Source organism: Antrostomus carolinensis, unplaced genomic scaffold, assembly GCF_000700745.2.
Source record: "Antrostomus carolinensis isolate BGI_N321 unplaced genomic scaffold, ASM70074v2 scaffold1007, whole genome shotgun sequence".
Taxonomy (NCBI): Eukaryota; Metazoa; Chordata; class Aves; order Caprimulgiformes; family Caprimulgidae; genus Antrostomus; species Antrostomus carolinensis.
In genome coordinates, this window is record NW_010329269.1 from 100,442 (window position 1) to 116,981 (window position 16,540).

At 40.5% G+C, this 16,540-nt stretch overlaps 1 protein-coding gene across 1 annotated transcript in view; it reads left to right on the forward strand.

Annotated features, from left to right (window-relative positions):
* Nucleotides 1-16,540, forward strand: part of FAT3 (FAT atypical cadherin 3) — a gene marked incomplete at its 5' end in the record, with an annotated part of 131,010 nt that overhangs the window by 95,596 nt on the left and 18,874 nt on the right. Inside the window, 3 exons of the mRNA XM_029086072.1 lie at nucleotides 4,280-4,414; nucleotides 5,241-5,398; nucleotides 13,455-13,923. Of these exons, the coding sequence (XP_028941905.1) occupies nucleotides 4,280-4,414; nucleotides 5,241-5,398; nucleotides 13,455-13,923 (762 nt within the window). The remainder of the gene's footprint in view (nucleotides 1-4,279; nucleotides 4,415-5,240; nucleotides 5,399-13,454; nucleotides 13,924-16,540) is intronic.

Below are 16,540 nucleotides of genomic sequence, written 5' to 3' on the forward strand. Positions count from 1 at the left end.
CAGGCTGAACAACCCCAACTCTTTCAGCCTGTCCTCATAGGAGAGGTGCTCCAGCCCTTGGATCATCCTGGTGGCCTCCTCTGGACTCGCTCCAGTAGGTCCATGGCCTTCTTATGTTGGGGGCCCCAGAACTGGATGCAGTGCTCCACCAAGTGGGGTCTCATGAGAGTGGAGTAGAAGGACAATCTCATATAAAATGTTGGAGTGCTGAAGCATGAAGTAGAGGCATGAATGTAGAATTGAGGCAAGTGGGAATTGTGATTTACCATTAAGGGGTTTTAAGAGAAGCTGTGATCAAGGAGTGGATGGACGAGGTCAAATGTCTCAATTCTTCTAAAACTGGGAGAAAATCTGATTCACTAGGACATACTAGTGTGTGACACACAGTTTTCCAGGCGTACTTGTGCTAACTGAAACCCATGTTTGACTTGTGCAGAAAAAAGCTTGTGATATCTGCACTGGTATGTATACGGTAATGTTTGCTTACAATACCTGGTCATCGTGTTCCAAAAATAAAAACAAATTGCAGCTTGTGAGTTGATTGTCCTCCGTCCCCTCTTAGCTAATTATTACACTGTTTTAAAGGTAACAGTTTGAAGCTTTGCTTTCTTTGCTTTCTGGGACTTCGACTTTCAGGACTCACCTTTCAAGCTTTTTTCTGCAACTGAGAGAAACAGACTCGTTTTTTGATGATTATATAGATTCACAAGAATGAACTTACAGAAAAACACAAAATACCATAAGGGCCAGGTTAAAATTGTTGAAGCACTCAATTTTCAAAATATATTTACATTACTGGAAGTGATCCTTCTGTGGATGGACGGGAATTAAATATATGTCTCGTTTTGCACTGGGAGAGTGTTTTCTTCCTCAGTGTATGAGTAGGGAGATTGTAATACTTTTACCTTCTTTTGGGAAATTAAATTGAAGATGATAGTCCACCTTTTCCTGCTATGCTTTTGTTGACACTAGCTCATGTGTCTCTCCAATACCTTGCAGAGAACAGCTTTGTTAATACCAATGTGATTTTCAAGGGAATGTCATGGATTGTCTGGACTTGCCTACGGAAAAAAAAGAGATCAATTCAAATTCATATTTCTTGAATCTCTTATTGGATGGTAAATAGACTGTTCTTTGGAGTGGAAATGCAACATTAGAATAATTTGATTTAAACTCGGGCTGTAAATCTTTGATGTGGACAACGTAACTTTGAACGATTTCACAATTTTGCTCTGCATGGTTGTGAAATCAGCCTTAAAATGTGTGTTAGCTAGGGCAATGCAATAATGCAGATTTGTAGCTTATGTACTTGTAACCATACAGACAGGCGTAAAGCATTTCTTCCCCAAGTCTGAATATTTTAAAACTTTTGTGACAGCTATGAAATCCTGCTGCAGCAGGATGAATAAAAAGTTGATTTGCTTGTAGTTTACTGGAAGAACTAGTCTCGGCCTGCCAGGATAAGCAGTTCTTTAGTGTATCTCCACAGTTACACTAAATACGTTAGATCCTTTCCATATATTTTTTGACTGTGGAAGGATGACTCTGAAGAAGAAATCAGAATTTGAATCAGGTAAAATAACTGGCAAAGGTGGATAAAAAAGTAAACTATTGCTTTATTGCTTCATGTCAAAAGTACGGTCATAGGTTAGGGGATGTGAAAATTTGCAGAGCCACATTTGGAAATCTCAGTGCCCCTTTCTGCTGCACACTGACAAGCTGTGGGGCTTTTGTCCAAATGTCTTGTCTGTCAGCTACACAGAGGCTCACTTGAATTACAGCCTCACAAAAGGTTTAAGTGTGTTCAGAGAAGAGATATATTCTGTGTACAGCAGAATGCTGTGTATTTGTCACATAAGAATGAATTAAAACAGCCAAAAGAACCAAGGAGAAAATACAAGGCAGTCTATAGAATATTGAACCACCTGCTATAATTTAAGAAATAATTGTTACTTGCCATTGAATTCCAAAGAATTAGGGTTTTTTTTCTAAAAAATAAGCTATAGAAAACATCATATTCTCTGTTAAATTCTGCAGACATTACATTTCAATAGAATCTAGTTCTCCAGTGCCGACCCTATTAAATGACATTTGTTTCTTGATTCTATAAGAATTAAAGTATGACTGTATATTGCAGCTGTTATTCCTGTTAATGTTACCTACTAAAGTGATTAATAAAGATTGCCATGCATCATTTTCTAACAGTGCTACAGGCAGTACTGTAAATCGTTTACTGCATAGACCTCTCAAACAAATGTTTGACAAAGGATGGGAGGATGTTAAAGATTAAATTGACTGTGCTGTACATCAAGCAAGACATTTACAGTCTTTGCCATATTTGTAGTCAGCCCATGTCCACTTTGAAACCTACAGTAGTAATTTTTCTGTTTCCAGAAAATACTTACAATGCCAGGTAATTTCAGCTGTGCTTACTATGAGCCCTTCTTGGCTTGTACTAAAGTGTGAGGGCAATAAGATCCTTTATTTTATTACTTTGGAGATATACTCTATGACAGGTTCATTTCTTCCTTTATAAATTGTAAATAAAATACATATGCTCAAAAAATAAAGTAGTTTTTGAGTACAATAAGGGCCCTGCAATAAACAAGAACTGCCAATATTCAGAAGGTGATGGTTAGAAAGGTGCTGACTTTTTATTGCTAAAAACATCAGCAACTCGTTCTCCCTCTGTCCGAGCTCTGTCTGCAAATCGACAGAAGGAAAGGCAGGAGTGCCTTTTTTCCAGCACTTAAAGGTTACTTTCATAGCAGCCACATACAGATGTCCAAAGATAGAAGGTGACCCTGCATCTACCAAGTTCCTTATTGCAACGAAGAAAAGGCTAGCTGGCGTGGAAATCATATATTCCTAAGAATTCATATATTAAGCAGCAATCATTGTATTGTGTTTTGTATTCTTGTGGACAGTGTTTTCAAATCTTTTAAGATTAAGGCAATCAAATCATTTATTTATACACTTCTAGAATCATAGAATTGTTTTGGTTGGATAAGACTTTTAAGATCATCAAGTCCAACCATAAACTAGAAGTTATATAAATAAGTTTTAGCCAAAGCCCGTGGACCCCATGGAATGCAAGAAGTTCCTTGGTCATTGACAGGCTTTAAAGTAAGCCCTTGACATGCTCAGCTCGATAAATGTTAAGTATTTAGGAGATTTTGAAGATCCTCAATGTAATTGTGTCATACCAGTATTTTAAGCAAATTTAAAACACAGTATTCATCTGTCCCTTCAGATTACTTCCCTTAGGAAGTTAGTAGTAGTTCTGAATTCACCTATTCTTGACCAAGATTAGATTCCATACTAATAAAAGTTTAGGGAAGAGTTGACACTAGCATTCAAAATAATTTTATCCAAATTATGTTCTTCCTCATCTAAAATGGACAAGGATATTTTTGCCCAATTTATAATTATAAATTGCAACTAGCTACTTAGACTATTAAGCTGCTTCTTTCTTCATTTAGGCAATGCCAAGAAATATGGTAAACTTATTTTTTAGTTTCAAAATTTTTTCACTTTGAGTTCTTAGCATCCAGATCAAATAATCCACTTGTTTGGGGTTTTTTTTTAGGTTGTTTTTTTTGTTGTTGTTGTTTTTTTCTGGACATATGCAGTTTCAGATGCAACAGGACTTGTGTAGTCACAACCTGAAAAAGGAGGATAGGTTCTGGCAGCCTGGGGAAGGTGCATAATAGAATGTGAGATCTCGGAAATGTCAGGAGTAACATGGGGACAAATTTGCCTGTGCCATACGATCAGGCTGACAGCGTGTCCTGTGCAGGATAAGGGTGAAAAGTCCAGCTGTCACTCTGTAGCCCAGGAATGGCTTTTTCTTATTTTGTTTCCTAGGGAACTCTACTTCTCTAAATTTACTTCTCATGGGTGTGCTAGGGCAAAAGGAGTGCATAGCTTCATGCTGTTTCTTTTCTCATATCCCTAAATCCCCTGCATGGGAGGCTTTGTGAGAAAATAACTGGCCTGAGAGTCACAACACCAATTATAAACCAGTTACTGCTCATAATAGTTGGTTTTTATAATACATTGCCATGGGTTTTAGGGCAGCCTTTGAAGAAGAACCATAACAGTTTTGCTACATACTTGTCCAAAGTACCGTGAAGGTTTTATATTTTTTTTTGTTAGTGTTATTAAGTCATTCTTTGCTTGTACTGAAGTGTGAGGTCAATAACTGTCTTTCATTACTCTTGTATTACTGAAAATCATGCTTTATGCTGTATCCCTGACAGTATTTAACTTATTGCAGGAGGACTCTGCCCAGGGTCGAATGATCCCTGTCTGGAGAAGCCGTGTCCAGGGGACATGCAGTGTGTGGGGTATGAAGCTAACCGGAGACCGTTCATCTGCCAGTGCCCACCAGGAAAGCTTGGCGAATGCTCAGGTGCATGTCACAGTGGTAAAGGGGGATATACTTGAACAACAAAGTGCCACTATTCTCATTTTTTAGGTAGAAGTGCCACTGAATTCAACAGATGTACTGCTTAACCCTTCTCAGCACTGGCACTTGGCATATCTGTTCATAAGCCCTGTAAAGTACTTGTCTTTATAGCTATGGGGCTGTATGAGAACCATGTTCCAGTTTCCATTGAGAAATCCCCACTGATTTGGTTGAATCCCAGACCAGTGAAACAGGCTGTTGAGAAAACAGAACTTTTCATAGAGTCTGTTATGCCAGATGTTTTCCTGCCATGGGCAAAGCTCTATAATTTACTCTTCTGCTTACTATTTAGATTACTGAAATTCCAGTCTTTATTAATGAAAACACTACACAACCCCAAAAAGAAAGTTTGAAGACATTTGTTAGTTCTCTGCAGTTGTGTTGTTTCTTGGGATATGAAGAGCCAGGTGGAAGCCGGTGAAGTCATGGTCATCTCTGACTCCCTCTGTCATAAGTGCGGCAACATAGGTGCCTCCAAGGGTGTGTAATCTTAAACATGCTGAACACTTGGAGAAATTTCTCTTTTTCATAAGTATGGAAAAATAGAACTTTCTTCCACCCCCTGAAAAACAAGTTTCCCCAACAAATGCAATATGTTTTTGTAGTAAGTGCCAGCTTTTTTTCTCATCAAAGTTGGGTTTTATTTATTTCTTCCAAGACATTCTCATTATAAATGAGGCTCTATAAATTCTTTAATTAACTTGACAGTTGAGGAATTATTGCATGTGTCACTAAAAGAACATGTGTCTTTTCAAAATGGTTATTTCAGGCCACACTTCCCTTAGCTTTGCTGGGAATAGCTACATTAAATACCGGGTTTCTGAAAATAGCAAGAAAGAGGAATTCAAGTTGGCTCTCCGTCTGCGAACCCTGCAAAGCAATGGGATTATAATGTACACCAGAGCGAATCCCTGTATAATTCTGAAGGTAATTAAAATAACTTATCTTTTCCACAGTTGTTTTTCTTGATTATATGTTTTCTATTGGCTCTTGATTTGGGGAATGTTGTTCTCACTTCAGCTGTAGGTTGAGAAGGTGAAGTCTAATCTGTTTCATGCTAACAGGGAAAAACAGCCATTTCGACAATAGCAGCAAAAACAACAATCAAAAAAGCAGCTTGTTAGTGGTACTTTACTTGGAAAGTGCTCCACTGGGTGCTGTTCATTATAAGAACATTACGTGTGTCTGCATGCAGCAGCCAATCTGTACGAGATGTAAGATTTGGCCATTTGTATGACCATATAGTCAAAACGATGCATGGTGAAATAGCTGTTCTTCCCCTGTGCCCATGCCTGCAGTTAGAGGATATGCCCTCACTGCTGTCAAGTTAATTCCAGAAACAAACGGCTTAGAACGTGTCTCCTAATGAATGTGAAGATTTCTGCACTCTGTGAATTAAGATTATTTGTTGAGAGAGGCATGAGGTAGCTGGAGACTGATATCCAGCCAATGTTTAATTGATAAGCTCACCATGCATTTTTGTTCTCTGTTGGGTTTCTGTGGAATGGCAAGTATCTGCTGGATGGAAAGGGAGTGCTAGGCTCATCCAAAAGCCTGCACATACAGTATTTCTGCTAGAGCCTCTAAGGTACAAGATGAAGATACTGACTTTTGTAACTTGGCCATGTCCTATAATTCAGCAGTGAGAGAAATGGCACAGAGCCTTTTGTGCGTGTATTTGCAATCTTTAGAGTTCTTTTGGATGAATGCTTAGGTAATGTTAAAATGGCTAGATGAGTTATTAATGGGCAACAAATAATTTTATAGCTGTTAGACTGAAATATTTCATGAGCAGGAGTACTGTCTGTCATTCACTGGGGACTTTCAGCGTTGTTCAGATTCTACAAGACAATAAAGCTCTGCATTGAGACGTGTAGAAATGCACGGTTTGAAATTTTCAGTATACTTTTTTGTTCAAAAAAACAAAACTAAACTGCAGGCTTGAAGACCTTTAAAGTCTTCATCGTGGTTGCTCTTAACCTATATCATTAGGGAACGTTTGCAATTTTGTAGTTTTGAAAAATGCTTGGAAAAAAACAAATGGCCCTGGTGAAAAGGGCCAGTTGAGAACAATAGGAGATGGTACAAAGACAGACTGAAATGGAGTTTGAGCGATGATACAAGAATTTATTTTGTTAGAGTTTAGTGTATAAAACTTTCATGATTAAGAAGTCCAGCAGGTCAGGTCATAGGCAACTGATTGAAGTTGGGAGATTTTGCTGCCCGAAGAAAAAAAGGACACCCTCTCATTGCAGTCACCTGGGTTGAGTCTTTAGTTGTGGGGCAGGAATTCTGTGTTTTCAGTCACTACTTCACACAATCACCTTACCATTTTGCTCTGAAAGATACTGGAAGGAAAAAATAATACTTGAAGGAGCAGCAACAGGAGCTGCAGCTGCTCTGCTCCTATCTGAGAGCCCATCCTCCAGGTCGTGCTCTTTTTTGCCCCCTAGCTCTAGGAAAGTATTTACAGCTCTGAACCCATCTCATGCTGCACTTGGTAGAGTGCTTCAGACACAGCTGCTGCTTCACCTGTCTGATTAGAGAGGTCCAGGGGCTTGTATGTGATGTTATGGATGAAAGGGCTCCACTTTCTCCCATGCATCAGACAAGGAAAGACACAGAAAATTCCCTTCCCAGAGCCTCATGCTTGGCTTTGAGGTAGGGCAGGATTTGCTGTTGCAGTGGGTACATCCTTTTCCCAGATCTAGCCCTTGGCTTCTTTAAGTGTAGGGCTTAAAAAAAAAATAAAGTATTACATTCAACATGGTGTTTGAAGAAATGGCATCACGCAAAAGATCAGGAATTGCTAGACTTTTGTTTGTAAAGGTCATTTAGCAGAGGAATATCAGACTAAGGTTTCACAAAAGTGCTCTATGACAGATGAATGGCGTTATGCTCAAGGGACATAGCCGTAGCAGGTTTCTTCAGCTGACTCATGAACTGTACTTTTGGGATCCCTAACTGAGATGGTTTCAAGCAAGTTACCCTTAGACTTTCTAAGCATATGTTTGGTTTTTTTTTCATTTGTAAACCAGAGGCAAGGCTTTTTTAGTGTTTTGTTTGTTTTGGTTTTTTTAACCAGGTATGTATGTAGTGAAGCGCTCAGAGATGAGGCCATTACATAGATTAATTAGAGGTCTGTAAATGTGAAGTTGTTATCATTTGAGCATTGCTTTCAATTAAATTAAACATGAGGAGAAGCTTTCCAAATAGAGGATAAAGGATGGGATCCTGTGCTCTTTTGAGCACTCTGGCATCTCTCCAGCAAAGCACTTAATCACTTGCTTAACTTCCTGTATTTGAAGGCAATTTGAACTACTCATATACCTTAATTTTAAGCATGTACTTAAGTATCTGCCAGATTAGGACCAGAGGGCCCAGCACCAACACTGAGCTCCAAACAAAGGTAGAGGTGGAAGAAATTCAGACCAACCACATAGTATGAGCCCATGGGAGAAGGGGCAGAAAACACCGCTGTTGGGGCAGGTAGTGGCATTGATTTTTTTTTGAAGCAAGCCTCCTCTGTTGCAGTCTATTTAAAAATTAATGCTGCAATATGTTTTTCAGTGTTTAAATGACCAGCTTAATTTTGGGAGCTCATACATTTGTGATAACTCCAGGGATGGAAAAATTTCATAATCATAATACAGCATCCTTCTTGGATGAATAATCAATTCCATAGAGCAAACTGCTTGTCTACTACTTTGCTGAAAGCCTACGAGCTACACTGTGCTGATACAATATAATAAGGGTGTTATTTATTCAGCTGTTTCAAATAAAGCAACTCGTCCATCGATTTTGAGAGGTTGGCTGTTTGGGTTTTTTTTGTTACGTGCTCTTGCTTTTAAGACAATTGGAGCAAAATGAGATGCAGGTTGATGGCCTTTTTTTTCCCTTTGAAAAGATTACGTGTGCCAAAAATGGTATCACCATTTCCTTTTTCCTATGTAGCATCTATCTGGGAAAAGTAGGATTCAACAATTTAAAACATTGCGAGGCCATTGCAGAAGAGAATTCCATAATGTATGTCTTTTTTCCAAGGAATATAATGGAGATTCAACTTGGTTTGTGAAATTTAAAGGATTAATAATAGGTAAAGAAAGACTTTCCTATCATGCCAGAAATATAGCTGTTAAATGAGAAAAGGCAAGCATATGTTCTTCCATCCAGGCAGTTAATGTAAAACTTAGCATGGTTTAGTTAAGTGTATATTATACATTTTAATGCATTACTGCTGCATGGCTTACGCTGGATAAGACTGAAGCTTGGATATGATCCCAGTTATGGCTGGAGTTGAAATGAGTAATATTTTAATTAAATATACCGTTTTACACAAACGAACCTGAAATGTAATTCGGCTAACGAAATATTTCCCCAGATAGATTAGTAGTCAGCATGCTGTATCCATGGTGTGTGACTGCAGATGGACTATGTGAGCCTAAGGTGGTCTCTGAAGAACCATTTGATCATTTTATTACCTATGTTGATACACAAATATGGATGTTAGCCAAACAACTTAGCCAGGCTAATATTCTAATATAATTTACAATATGTGTTTGGCTCCATTTTCCTCATTGAATGAAGCTGTTGAAATGTAACAGATTGCATCAGCTTTTGGAGCCTTCTCTGTTCTTTGTACTTCTCTACAGGTGAGGAATGTTGTGTCTGTAAGAGCATATATGCTTAACTATACATTAATCTCCCTGTCCTGATAGCTGTAACGAGACATACTGTAACTAAGCCCAGAAAGCTCTGAGAGGTGGAGGTTTGGTGGGAATAACTCGCCCATTGAGGATGAAGCAGTGTCTCTCTGCTTTCATTTTGGAGCAGAAGGTCTCTGCTGGTGTTGTAGGCTGCATTAGCAAGGGGGTGCAGAGTTTGCATCTCTCTGCTGTGAGACAGAGTAACTCAAGCTCTCTGCTGTGTTACATCACATAGGTGGAGAAAAAAGCAGTGACACACCTTCAGTCCTGAACTGAGAGTCTGATGCTACCAGTCCTCAACGAGACCAGTCATCCCACTGAGATTATTGTCTGGATAACTGCTGAGCCTGGACAACAGAAATGGCTATTCATTGGTTTTCCATACTATTTACTTGAATGTACCTCATTTAATAAGAAGTTAACTTGAAATTCAGCTTTTCTTGGTAGCAAGGTTCAGGCTCTTATCAAAGAGCCCTCTTTGAGGACTGAACAGTGTCCCTGACGTCACAGGCTGTTACAGGGAATCATGAAGACACGAGGTATTAATTGCTGAATCAAAGATCATGGTTGAATTGTCCATGCTTAGGAGTGGAGATGTCGTTTTGCCCTGTTGAGTGGAGGATACTTCTCCTCCCTGCCCAGCCTAACTGCTAAATAGGCAGGACAGAGCCCTTTGCAACCTCCACTCCTCACGAGCTGTTCATAGAATCATTAAAGTTGGAAAAGATCATCAAGTCCAACCATCAACACATCACCACCATGCTCACTAAACCATGTCCTCAAGTGCCATGTCTACACGTTTTTTGAACACCTCCAGGGATGGTGACTCCACCACTGCCCTGGGCAGCTTGTTCCAATACTTGACCACTCTTTCATTAAAGATTTTTTTCCTAATCTCCAATCTAAACCTCCCCTGGTGCAACTTGAGACCATTTCCTCTCGTCCCATCACTGGTTACTTGAGAGAAGAGACCAACACCCACCTCACTACACCCTCCTTTCAGGTAGTTATAGAGAGCGATAAGGTTTCCCCGCAGCCTCCTTTTCTCCAGACTAAACAATCCCAACTCCTTCAGCAGCTCCTTATAGTACTTGTGCTCCAGCCCCTTCACCAGCTTCGTTGCCCTTCTCTGGACACCCTCCAGTGCCTCAATGTCCTTCTTGTAACAGGCAGCCCAAAACTGAACACAATACTTGAGGTGCAGCCTCACCAGTTCCTATTCATCCTCTTTCTAGAGGCACAGGGTGAGCAGGAGACAAGTATTTCCACCCTGCCCTACTACAGCAAGGCCTGTGACCTTCTGATTAATGAAAATATTTTTATGATCCTATTGCTAGGGGTATCTGGGCATGTCACAGTCTTTAATGTATGTATCCATAAAGCACTGGTGTGAGGTATGGAAATGACGTTATCCTTCCTTACTGATGGAGACCTGAAACTAATGACTTACTTGAGATCCCAGAGGAAGAGTGTTGCAGAGTATGGATTCCCATGCATATCTATCATATCTCAGGCTAGTACTGTAAGCGTCGAACGGTCTTTTCCGTCTTTCACTCTAGCCTGAGGTGGGGGTTACTACTGCTTTTTTAATACAAGGAAGGAAACATACATAATCTTTCAGACAATATATATTTACTGTGTGTGTCAGATCATCTGCTGGCAAAAAAAAAATAAAAGTGGATGAGAAAGATGTATAAAACATATTTTATTGGCAAATCTTTCAGATCATCGTTTCCCATATACAAATGGTATAATATTTATCCCAGGTGCTCGTATGTGGTGTTGTATTTATAAAGATAATTGGAAAAGCATGTTCTGTGAGTAAGGGTAATAGACATGCAGGCATAGGTTCTTCAGGGTATAAGTAGTCTTAGGGGAGGTATATGTATATTATACACAATCAGTAGAACAGTTTTCATAGGAAAAAACCTTTTGAATAAGAAGCAAGTTAACTGCTTATCCGATGATGACTGTTTTTCAAAGTGTAATATGTTGGCATGTATTTTTCTGTTTGATTTGTATTCCTGTTGAGTCAGACCACACTTTCTGAGCAGTGCCTTCAAGGTTTGTGGACTGTTTTGTTGCACAGGGAGAAAAGAAACTATTGCTCCATCTCCAGAGAGAAACTAGCTCAGTTTATCTGGGCATGTTGTTTACCAAGATTCCTCCTGAGCAGATGCTTTAATAGACCCAATTTCAATCTACAGAAATAGTTTACAGCTAAGTTTTAAAACCTGGAAGAAAAGATTTTTTAATGAAAAATGATCCAGACATATTTTTCTGTACATCCATTAGCCTTTTTTGATTGAGCTGTAGGAGCGCCAAACAACATCCATCGCTCAAGTATGTTGTATTGCCATCACTTCTTCTCAACTTCATTACATCCTACAGGTCAAGGACTTCAAAATAGCCTCTTTCCATAGTTAATTCTTGCTCTTCTGGCTCCTTCTACGTATCTGTCCCTCTACACTCCTCATGCCATGCAGAGTAAGTAGGTAGCTGGCATTTATGAGGAGCTTGTCACAGGTTTAGCATCTCTGTGCCTACTCCATCTAAGCAATTGCAGGAGGAGTGGAGTGGTGTGGTTTACACACCGACTGCCCAGTGTGACTTGGCTTGATGTTACAGCCCAGTTCAAATTCAGCTGGTCAAAACACTGAGGTCTGGAAAGGAGATGAAAGTCCAGTGATCATTAGAACTCGAGATTTTACCCTTAGCTTTTCTCCAGGTAGTTTTATGAACCTCCAAGGACAGTAAAATGTTGGTAATGACTCAACAGCACAGTCTGCTCCTGTAGATAAACAGTATCCCATTTACCTTCAAGCCACATCAGAGAGCCTGGCAGAGAAGAGTTTGAACACCAGTTCAGACACATGCCAAGGGATGTCTCTAACTAACACAGTTTTAAATGACTATTCATACCAGAAACAGCCAAAAATGTCCAAAGACATATGGACACAATGCAGCGTCCTCATATCTGCAGTATCCATGCCAGTTTAGCAGGTCACCAAAGCTCAGGGGGATTCTTGCATTGACAGCTGTGGCAACTCTGCTCTGTGTGGGGAGAGCAGTAGGGTTGTGTTACAGATAAAGCAGTGAGAGTACAATGTATGCTGCAGGGAAGGATGAAAAAGGACACAGCGCCTGAACTTTTCAGGGGGATAAATAATGGGACAGGACTGTCTTGAGATGGAGTTTGCAGAAATAAATACTTCCTAGAGCATGACATAAAGGTAAAATAATTGCAAGAGCTTTCGGAGAGCTTGAATCCAATTAATGTGTCATAAGAAATTATTTCCAGCCTTGTCAGCCATTCTAAACTTATCTGCCATCTGGTAAAGAAACCTAAAATCTTTGGATAAACTGCTAATCAGGAAAGCAGCACTTCATAACTATTCCCTCACTCCGCACTTTGCCTGCCCCAGCAGGCTGGGACAGTTTTTTCCTTTATGAGGACTTCAGATGGGTGAGAGGTGGGAGGGAGAGTGAGAAATCCTAACAATTCCTCTAAAGCCATGAACCCAGGATAAATATCAAGAAAGGAAGAAAATTAGGAGCCATTCTATATCATCTATGATGTATATGCAGAAGAGGTAGCATAGCATCCTTGGAAAATAACTGACTTTTGGTCAACCAGAATCTTATTGTTGTACTTAGAGAAACTGATCTTATGACACTTAGGGACAAATCCACACCTCACTGAGATGCTCCAGAAGATTACAGAGGCACAGGACTTGTGCATGAGTGGAGCACCTAACATCCCCAGCTGAAAGTAGTGGCCATTGACTTTTCCACAAACCTCTCTCAAACACTCGGAGATGGCCTCTTGCCCTGACTGTCCTTTTGGTAGCATCAACTACCAGGAGCAGAATTGCAGCACACGGGTGGATGGCAGGATTTGCTCAGACGCAACTGCTTAGCAGCAGAACCAAGAGCAGAACATGGGTCTTCCAGTCCATGCCCTGTTCAGTGAGGCATACAATTATCCTAGTCCTCTCCTGTGTTCTCCATCTATATATCTATATTTTTCTGCATTTTCAGTTTGGCTGCAGTAACTGGCTTTGGATAAATTCTAAGTAGGCTGATATTTCTCACCTTATGGTTTTTGCTGATGACAAAAGCACAGCTTTTTGCTATTTTAGTGTCACGTAGGAGAGCAGCTTTAACACTGTATAGAGAATGTCTAGAAGTCCTCTGTGTTTCCAGATTCTCCATGAGAGCATATTACGAGACAGATGACTGCCTGAAGCACCTTGATTTCTGTTTTCCTCCCGCAGATTGTCGATGGCAAATTGTGGTTCCAGTTGGACTGCGGAAGTGGCCCGGGAATCCTGGGAATTTCTGGCAGGGCAGTTAATGATGGAAGCTGGCATTCGGTCTTCTTGGAGCTGAATCGTAATTTCACAAGCTTGTCCCTGGATGACAGCTACGTGGAGCGCCGCAAAGCCCCCCTCTACTTCCAGACTCTCAGCACGGATAGCTCCGTCTACTTCGGCGCCCAGGTCCAAGTGGATAACGTCCGCAGTCTGACCGACAAAAGAACAACGCAGGTTTTGAGCGGCTTTCAGGGTTGCCTGGATTCAGTTGTCCTAAATAACAACGAACTGCCGCTCCAAAACAAGCGCAGCAGCTTTGCTGAAGTGGTTGGCCTGACGGAATTAAAGCTTGGCTGCGTCCTCTACCCCGATGCCTGTGAGAGACATCCCTGCCAGAACGGCGGCACCTGTACCACCGTGCCATCTGGTGGTAAATATTTTGCATTACTTTATGGCTTCCCCCTCCTTCCCATTTTCCTCTACAATTTATTGCCAGAGATGGTTTTATGCGGCAACATGCTTGAAAAATCTCATGAACTCTATAAAACTCTGATAGGTATTGCAAATTGTGTAAAAGCTGTTTACTCTATAAATAACAGTGAAATGGTGCCCCTTCTCATTGCATTAGTGTTCCAGGAGGAAATTGATTTATTGGCTGTTAGGATAATCCTATTTCTATAGAAACCAATAGAATTACAATTACTGTAATGCTCAGCTGGATTTTTCAGGATCCATTTACAACATCGAAGGCTGTACACAAATATGGTGATTTCAAATGTCCATCACAGATGCAACAGCACTGCTGCCTTTCTCAGTTTCTGAAGCTGTCACAAATAATTACTGAGCTGTCCACAAACACCTTGGTCCTTTTGTGAGTGAGTAATTTGATTACATGTCTGCATGGAAAATAGTGAGTCCACCCCATCATAAGCCCCCTCAGAAGCATATTTTATAGCTTCCTCAGAGGCCTCAGTGCTTCAAGGTCTAAGTAATATTATCCAAGTTTATTGGACATTGATTTAAACTATGCTCATGTTGGAGTTTCCTATCCAGTGGTTATATGGTGGCTCGTGTGATTTGGTGCCAATGACTTACTACCCAGTAATGTAGTGCACAAGTTACCACACCATAAGAACAGTCAGCATCTTAGCAGGAAAAAAAACAAATGGCATATGTGTAGGACCTTTCCTTCAGGGCTCTTCTGTCTCTGCAGTGTACAGGTTTCCCTTCCAGTTCCCCATATTGTCTTAGCAGGCAGCATTGCTCACCTTTTCTGTCAGACTAAAACTTCTTCTGAAAAGGAGGATGGTCAGCAGAGAGGTCTTCTGCAAATTCAAAGATTTCCATCCACTTAGTGGTTTTGGTCAAGGTCCCCTAGGGAAGTTCCCACTAAACTCTTTTTATGGAGCATTTAACCACTGTCCAGGGTTTTCTGCTCTACTGTGTCCATGGAGTTCCTTTGTATCTGTAATTGCTGTTTCTGTTTTTCATTGTTTTAAGCCTTCTTCTCCTATTTCCTTTCTGATCACCTTCCTCCAAGTAGATTTTTCTAAACTTTAGGAACTTCCTAAACTTTAGAACAGTTTAGTTTTTCATGGCTGAAATCTGGTGAGATCTGAGCAAAACTGACTGTCAGACAGAAGTTTCTCACTCAGGTAACTCTGGTCTTACAGAGTAAGCCCTGACAATGTGAATTTTCTGAGGCTGAGATATCTCAGCTAGCATCTCCTCTGGATCCTTGGCTTTGATTCAGCCACCTCTTCTCTCATTCCAGGGCAAAGGGTGCATCAGGGTCACTATTGGCTTTGCTGTTGGTGGAAGGAGATGGGAGGACAATTGACAGGAATGAAACTTAGCACTGGCAAGCCAGCATGTGATGTGCAGCGTGAGGACAATTATGCTGCTTATGTGTGTTGTTAAGAGTCTTTATTTACTAAGGGAAGGAAAGAAAATGAGTGCTGCACAACAAGGGCAAAAGAAAATCATTCTGAGGCAGAAGGATGCTGCAGCCACTGAAAGAATTGCTAAGCAAGATTATTTAAATCCCTAGGAAATGCTGCTGTAATGTGTGCGTGGATGTAACATGGCTTTGACTCAGACTCCATATTTAATAAATGAAATTAACCATTTGCCAAGCTAGCGTCCTAGGAAGCATGAGAACAGCTCCTTCTACTGACTTTGTTTGAGTCTATTTAAGTATTCCTCAGCAGTCTCGTGATGAGTAAATGGAAACCTTTCTAACAAAATGCTTTACAGTATTTTTTTATTTTTTTTCCCCAGTGCCATGTGCATACCAGTTCAAACTCAGGGGAGCAGTGGGGCAGGGGAGAAACAGGCAGTGCTGAAGATTGGACCCATTTTATTTCTAGAATGGCACGCACCATTTTCATGTCAACATAATTCACTGCTAGAAGGCAGTCATGGAACTCATTTAACACGTGCCTGCGTTCCTGCCTCGGCGAGGGGGCACGTGCCCTGCGGGGATGTTTCGGCTGCCTGCCGTTAAAAAATCTGTTTGCTGTTTTTACTGCCTCAGCAGTGTATGTAAATAGAGGATTGTTATAAAACCATAATTCCAGCGCAATGGGCCCTGACTGTACGGTGGTGGTTCTACAGCCCAGCCCACAAAGAGAAGGCATGGGCAGTTGAGTTTCCACCAGCTAAAGTGATTCTGTTGTTGGTGTCCTCCATATGCAAAAAGGCCATGTAATTAAATCCCGTAGAGCAGAGAGCCCAACAGCATTGCAAACACTAGTTCTGGAGCCACAAACTGCGGCGTGGATTTAAGAATCATCAGCCATTGCATTTGCCAACATAGATGTTAGCAGCTGACTTTCATTTAGAATAGGAAAAAAAGTAATAACTCTTCATTTTTTTTATTTTAAGAAAGAAAATGGCAACTTTTTTCTTTTTTGGTGGGGGGGAACCATGCAAAAATATACCACACAAAGGGTCCTTTTCCCAATCCAATGGCATTCAGTAGCTTCAAGATCTCCTGACTAATATTTTCTATGGTATTATCCTCCTAGTAAAGTTTCTGGAGAATA